The 8089-nt window shown below is 35.2% G+C and overlaps 1 protein-coding gene across 1 annotated transcript in view; it reads left to right on the forward strand.

Annotated features, from left to right (window-relative positions):
- The window catches only part of LOC106130047 (neurofibromin), an 82197-nt gene extending 75128 nt beyond the window's left edge, over positions 1-7069 (forward strand). Inside the window, exons 66-67 of the mRNA XM_060953031.1 lie at positions 2765-2823; positions 3367-7069. Of these exons, the coding sequence (XP_060809014.1) occupies positions 2765-2811 (47 nt within the window). The 3' untranslated portion in view covers positions 2812-2823; positions 3367-7069. The remainder of the gene's footprint in view (positions 1-2764; positions 2824-3366) is intronic.
- Positions 7070-8089: the final 1020 nt, after the last annotated feature.

Below are 8089 nucleotides of genomic sequence, written 5' to 3' on the forward strand. Positions count from 1 at the left end.
CAACCTATCACTTTTTAAATCTCAATTCTATCATTAAGTCAAATAGCTGAACGTGGCCATTCAGTCTTTTCAAGTCTGTCGGCTCTGTCTACCCCGCAAGGGATAAAGACGTGACCATATGTATGTAGTCTACTTTAATTTCGACACCAACGCAACGGCTTCGATGGTCCAGTGGTTAGCCCGTGAGACTGTGAAGTTGGCGGTCCAAGTTCGAATCCCAACAATTACAAGATATTTTTTATTATTAAAAATATATTTTTTTTTGTATTGTTTGAGTATTTTATGTAAAAAAACTGAAAATCAAAATACTACATATAATAAAACGTTAAAAATATTTTTTCTGTACATTTAATATTTAGACTGAAACGGATAGAGAATTTTTTTTTTACATTTTTTGTCTGTCTGTATCTGACTGTATGATTAAAATTCGACTCGAAATTTACGCGGACGAAGTCGCGGGCAACAGCTAGTTTATCTCTAAACCAACCACCTCTATGATATATCATCAACTTCTATATGAGACAGTCAATATATAAACCTTCAATATTGAGGTTTTGAAATGATTTTAATATTAATTGTACCTAGCTTGTAGACAATATTGAACAAAATTAATTACTGAGTGCTGAGAGAATATAAACCTTCGGCTTCGGCTTCGGCTTCGGCCGAAGGTTGTGGCGATAGCCGATTAATCGGCTTCGGCTTCGGCTTCGGCCAAAAATAGACCTTCGGTCGGACACTAGCAAATAGTGAATAGCTAGCGAACTCGGCTCTGTGTTGTTAAACCATACGTTTTGACAATTATTAAGCGATACGAAGTATCCTATGATAATGAATAAAAATTTTGAATTTCGAATGACCACAGATACGCGGGTAACATATGAGTACTTCAGCTTCTTGTTTGTAAATAGTGGCTAGTGAACTCGGCTCTGTGTTGTTAAACCATACGTTTTGACAATTATTAAGCGATACGAAGTATCCTATGATAATGAATAAAAATTTTGAATTTCGAATGACCACAGATACGCGGGTAACATATGAGTACTTCAGCTTCTTGTTTGTAAATATTGGCTAGTGAACTCAGCTCTGTGTTGTTAAACAATACGTTTTGACAATTATTAAGCGATACGATACGAAGTATCCTATGATAATGAATAAAAATTTTGAATTTCGAATGACCACAGATACGCGGGTAACATATGAGTACTTCAGCTTCTTGTTTGTAAATAGTGGCTAGTGAACTCGGCTCTGTGTTGTTAAACAATACGTTTTGACAATTATTAAGCGATACGAAGTATCCTATGATAATGAATAAAAATTTTGAATTTCGAATGACCACAGATACGCGGGTAATATACTTCAGCTTCTTCCTTGTAAATAGTGGCTAGTGAACTCGGCTCTGTGTTGTTAAACAATACGTTTTGACAATTATTAAGCGATACGAAGTATCTATACTAATATTATAAAGCTGAAGAGTTTGTTTTGTTTGTTTGTTTGTTTAAACGCGCTAATCTCAGAAACTACTGAACCGATTTGAATAATTCTTTCACTGTTAGATAGTCTATTTATCGAGGAAGGCTATAGGCTACATTTTATCCCGGATTTCCTACGGGAAACGTCAACAATGCAGGTGAAAGTTGAATGAGTCGGCCATCAGCGAGCTTTCCACGCGAACGCTGCGCAAACCAACAAAGATATAGTAAAACAATGTACTAAAGATGTGAAGTACTCATTTTTTGCCACAAAAAAGTCCGCGAGAGCATATATCTATCTCTTAAGGTTTACTTACAATAACCACTTTTATGTTCATTTTCTAAGATTATTTTTTCATTATAAACATAAGTTATTTTGAAACCAATTTTCTTTAATTCAGTATTAATCCTTATCCAAATAAATATGTTTATTACTTTCGGCTTTTCATGTAGACTAAAATTGCCATTTACAGTATATAAATCAGACGAATAGGTTTTGAGATATAGTCGTTATAAGCAATTTGCAGCGAAACATTTAATACAGCGAACCAGCGTTCTTTCTAATACGCGTGACCGCCTGACATTGATAAAGCCGAGGAGGATGTTTGCAAAAATAAATATGATGCCCAAAATAACTATTCCACGCGGACGAAGTCGCGGGCACAGCTAGTCCTATGATAATGAATAAAAATTTTGAATTTCGAATGACCACAGATACGCGGGTAACATACCGAGTACTTCGGCTTTTTGTTTGTTTGTAAAATCTTTATTGCACATAAAAATAAAGATAACAAATTACAAAACAGTTATTGGATTTAGAGGAATATGTACAATGGCGGACTTATCCCTAATGGGATTTCTTCCAGTCAACCAAAAAACTTCTTACTTGCAAATAGTAGCTAGTGAACTCTCGGCTCAGTGAAAAAGAACCCGAGGTCCGCCTTCGACCTCGATTGTGGACTGTGTAAGTCAGGTTTTTATACATACATATAATCACGTCTATATCCCTTGCGGGGTAGACAGAGCCAGCAGTCTTAAAAAGACTGACGGGCCACGTTCAGCTGTTTGGCTTAATGATAGGATTAAGTATTCTAAGGCGACTAAGGGATACGCTTATAAACTTGGGATTCCTCTTTTAGGCGATGGGCTAGCAACCTGTTACTATTTGAATCTCAATTCTATCATCAAGCCAAATAGCTGAACGTGGCCATTCCGTCTTTTCAAGACTGTTGGCTCTGTCTACCCCTTATGGGATATAGCCATGATTTGTGTGTATTTATGATATTTTTTTTCAGGTGTACTCCGGCAGCCCACACTGTATTGTTCCAATACAGACACATAGCGAAAACCGAAAGTGAGTGTTTATTGTCTCAAATAATAATAAGAAGTAGGTACATTATGCCTAAATAGAAATGTACCGTTTGACATTGACAAGATCTCAAGGAACACTAGCGCCATCTAGCGGAAGAAACTATAGCGCGCCATTAAATAAAAATACTGTTGTTAAAAATATATATTTAAAATTTTGTATATAATTTTTTTTAATAATATTATAATACGGTATATAGATTAACATCCAAGACCCAGGCCAATTAGCAAAGTTTGCTTCTCATCATGCTCTGGCCGGGATTCGAACCCGGAACCTCCGGAGTCTAAGGCAAGCGTAGGTACTGCCGTTACGCTGCAGAGTTCATCAAATATCAAATATTCAATATAAAATTCATCATATGTCGTTTATGATAAATTTTGATTTCCTTAAAAACTTTCAAGTTCATTAGGTAGTTACTGTAGTATAGAAAATTTTAACTAGTTGGCGCTAAATATGATCGAAACATAAAGTTCACTTATCTTATTAATTGGTTTTGACAAGCAAAGATAAATATAATTGTTTTTTCAGAACCGCGACTTCTCTACAAACACATTGTAGTCGTCAGCGGGAGACGCTTCAAGGCAAAGCGTTTGCACGAATATGATCTCTACGGCAATTACTTTAAGAGCTATCAGTATTGCACTGCTATTGAAACAATATTAAATTGTTGTTTTATAACGTTGGCGTCTGCGCGTACTGCCGCCATTTTGATTAAACTCATGTACTGTACAGACTGCGTCAATCAAAAGTATCGATGCGTTGTAAATTTAAAAGAATTCTTGCGAAAAATTAAATCTCCAATTTTTAGATTCTCTGGAAGAGATTGTATTATGTGTCTGAACATATTTTGTGCGTCATTTAATAAAGATTTTAATTTTATTATGTGCCCTGTAAGGCATTTTTTTTAAAATCAAGATTTTATTATCTTATTGTGCATTTACACAAAAGTGAGCATTTTGTTGGCGCTGTCTGTACCTACAGTAAGAACGAATATCCATGATTTTTATGGCCAACATTGAACGTTAAACGGCGCTAATGATTGGATAGTAATATTTAGTCCGTTTAGCCTACTTTTTAATGTGTTAGTACAAATTAATTTAATTTATTACCTATATAAATGTGCTTAAAAAAAGTATGCTTTATGTCGGCTACATATGGAGTCTCATAAAGTTTCAAGGCACAATTTGACGTAATCTTGGAATAACAATGGTTTCACAATTTAAAAGTTATGCGGTATGATGATTATATAACGTAACTCAGACTTCAAATTATGCCAATTTGAGACTTAAAATGGAGCTCTTTAGGTCGAAAGTCGTAAAGTATTGTAGCCGATATTTATCTGAGGTTTTTCTGTGTTTTTTTTTAATTGGTGCTTATTACTTAGTGCTGTTTGTTTATTGTTATGACACGCACACATTTACAGTTAATATTAAATAAAAGTTTAAAAAGTCTGTCACATTGTCTTATATACATACATATATATAGTATGTTTTAACTTAAACTATGAAATTTTCTGCTGTTTTATGACTGATAGTGTCGCGTGATTTTATTTATGTGACTTGTGGCGTATAGATTTCGCCACTGTACTCCCCCCAAGACCGGAGGTCTGAAGTCTTGATCTTCTTGCTGTGCTTGCAAGCGCAAGTGCCAGTTGTCTTCCAGTGAGTCGGAAGTTGCTCGAAGTCCTAGTGAGTCAGGAGTGAGCCGTTGCGTTGCTCGTAGTCTGCGGTGAGTCGAGACAGTAGAGAGCGAAGTCGACTTGTTGGCGCCGGGAGATATCGTGCAGAGCTGCCACGCTGGAGAGAAGAGCGGCCGTCGAAGAGATCCAGGCGTGGGCTGCGGTCGATGCGTCGGTCGCTGAAGTCGATGAGAGTGAGTGCGGGTGGAGACAGGACCAGGAAGCTCGGTGAGTCGGCTGCGATGGACCTGCTGCGATGCCCAGTTGCTGGCTTGCTGTGAGACTGCTTGCAGACTGAGGAGTGATGATGGTGAGGATTGAAGTTGATGATGGAGAAGGTTGCTTCCAATCACGTCGGTGTCACCAAGTAACTAAATTTAGTGTAATCTTCGAGAGTTCGAACTGACATTCTAACTGGGTGAACCATAACGCCGGTTCCTCGGGTCAAAATGATGGAACTCGTATACCTACTCGCCAAACCTCGTCAATTTTATCCACTTTTTCCGAGACGGACATTCCTAATGAATATAAAAATCGCTCACCGCTTGAAACATGGACCAAACCCTTAATCATTTTGTTTTTCAGTCACTGAAAATCAGTTTTGTTTTGTTTCTGGAATTCGCTAGATTTTGACAGAACTTTTTCTAGAACGTTTCAGAAAAATTCAGAAGGAACAAAAAATCTTATTTGTCGGGGTCACCAATGTAGCGGGAGCGATGATTCGGCTCGACTGCCACCAAAGGGAAGATCTTCCTCCAGGCTGGTGTGACGCCTGGGGAACCGCGCGACACACGAGGTTGAGTCGGAGGTTGTGCTCCAGTCCGTGAAATCTTTGCTTGCGCGATTTAGATATTTCGCTGTTTTTTGACTGATAGCGTCGCGTGATTTTATTTTTTATTTTTGTGACTTGTGGCGTATAGATAGTTTCATCAACATGTCCATGTTCTCGTACTGTTGATCAACAACAATCGGGGACGTCTTGGCAACAAATCAAGTGAAGATTTACCGAAACTGACGAACTTGCATGAAGACAGTTATGAATGTGAATGAAGCGAAAGAAGTATGCCGGGATCGTGGCAAGTGGAAAGATGTAGTCTCTGCCGACCCCTCCGGGTTATATGTGATTTATATATGTATGTATGTTGATCAACATAATCTTACCCCCTTCACGTTTTATACATAACGTTTCTCAGACGTCCTCTACTCTTATTAGGACGTTGGCGAAACGTTTGTGGGTGAAACGTTAAGAAGGTGAAGATTTCTGGTGATCAACAAAACATGGATCAATCGAATGTTGATGAGACGTTTCAGACTCTTATCTGTTTGTCACCTCATGTTCTCCCCTTAACCAATAATTTAGCAAGTAAAAAAGTTGGAATACCTAGAAAAAAAATAAGCGTAGATATATTGTCTTACCCATAAGTGGCACTAAAATAATTTATTCCGTAAAACAGCACTTATAAATTTTGGCAAAATATTTTTAATATTATAGTTGGCACTAAATAATTTTTTAGGTAAGAAAATATAGTTTAATAAGAATAATGACCCTTTATAAGATCTCTGTTGATGTAATCCAGATCTGATTAAATTAAGGCCTAAACTTAAAACAGTGATAGACTGTCTGCCCCATAGTTAACACTCTTTTTAAGATATACATATATTATATATAAAACAATTGCTTTAATTAAATGCTAATTTATTTTGATAGTAATAGAAGGAATTTCCTATTACTAAATAACCCCTTATGTGGAATTAAGAGTTTAGTCTCTCGTCTATTTTGTGCAAAACTATTTTTTTAATGATAGGTATTTGGATTTCTTCCAGTCAACTAAAATTATTATTTATTTGTTTATACATTATTTTCCAAGGATAATGTTATGTCAGTTCAATATTATGACTAATTGGTTAATGACATGAAATTAAATATCAGGTGTGGAAATATTATATTGTAAATATTACTGTCTCGTTCCTGTCGATGTTATATAAAAGATATAACGTTATAATCGTTACAGTGTAGTGTTGTTGTCTACGTAGTTACATTTTTTTTAAACTGTGCTAACTCTATTTTTTATTCCAAACTGGTTTAATGTTGGGACATTATAAGTTTAATACATGTTTCAATTTTGTGATTATTAATTTTTATTATAAAATTAAATTATGATGATGTGCTATTTGCCAAGTTGAAATTTTAAAAATATGTGGTGTTAAATGTAATGTAGAACATTAAATGTATCCATTTAGGTATCTTAAAGCTATACGGTAATTCTTTGTGGTATAGAAACATGCTTAAACAGATTGAATTGTTGATTATGTCCAAACAATGTGCATAATTATTATGTTATTTCGACTTTTTCTTGTATTTTAGCAGAAAAAGTCCATAGAAAAGAACATTTGCTATCAAAATGTAATTTATTTTTTACATTAAGTACTATATTTTGTTAGACACACAACTAACAGTTGTCCAGTATTATTATAAATAAGAAATTTTATCAATAGAACTATTTTATGTCAGATATATTTATCTTTCGATGTATTTAGTAAAAGGATGTGTAAAAAGGGTTCCTTGTTTTATTTTTTAAACATAAAATTTGTCGCTTTGCTGAGAGGAAATGCTAATAAAAATAAAACCACACATTTTCCAAAGTCCTTTTTATTTTTATAACAAAATAAATACCATGGAATAACCCAGAAAAATCATTGCCTACCACTATTTAATACATAACCAACTCACTAACGAATGACAAAGTTCATTAATGCGGAATAATCATGTCAGTATATAGAATAATTTGAATGCTTACAAAACAAATAAATTGCACACTTTGTAATTTCTTCATTGTGAAACATAAATTTACATACTTAAAAGGAATGATTCTTATACAAGCGGGTCGTACACGGGGCAGGTTTGGTGTTGCGAACGTTCCGAAAAAAGATAAAAAAACCACGGTTATGGACGCCTCAACTTTTATCGTACATATTTAAACATATTGTGCAGCACGGACGGTCCCGGGGCATGGTACGCTCTAATGAGAATCATCCCTTAGCGTGCAAATATCAATGCTGAATAGAGTATTACCACTTTTATAAGTTACACCGATGCACCTGCGCAGTATTTAATTGTATGGCGCGAAAATATTTCAGCGATTGAACCAATCAGAGCACGCCATTTGAATCCGCGAACTGAACTATCCGCTATTGTACTACTGAGCGAGATTTTAAGAGGTGATTTAGGGTTTTAAGTTCAATGTACTTGAAATAAGGTCGTTATTGTATTAAATTATTACTAGTTATTAGAAGCTGTTCTTCGACGGCGACTTATAAACGTGGTAAGTACTGTACTGTACTTATTAAAAATTGTGAATCTCCTCTAAGAGTAAAATTACAATGACTTTTTATTACTATTTTTATATATTGAGCAAAGTTTTAGTAGAATCATTACATTGTTCGAAATTAATTAAATTTCTCCTCATTCCATATTATTGCAACAAAATGGACAACAACAGATTGTTTTGTCAGTAATAAAGTAAATGCGACTTAATTAACTCGTAGCTAAACCCGCTGAACGGTTTTTGCGAA

Source organism: Amyelois transitella, chromosome 30 (genome assembly GCF_032362555.1).
Source record: "Amyelois transitella isolate CPQ chromosome 30, ilAmyTran1.1, whole genome shotgun sequence".
NCBI classification, from domain to species: Eukaryota; Metazoa; Arthropoda; class Insecta; order Lepidoptera; family Pyralidae; genus Amyelois; species Amyelois transitella.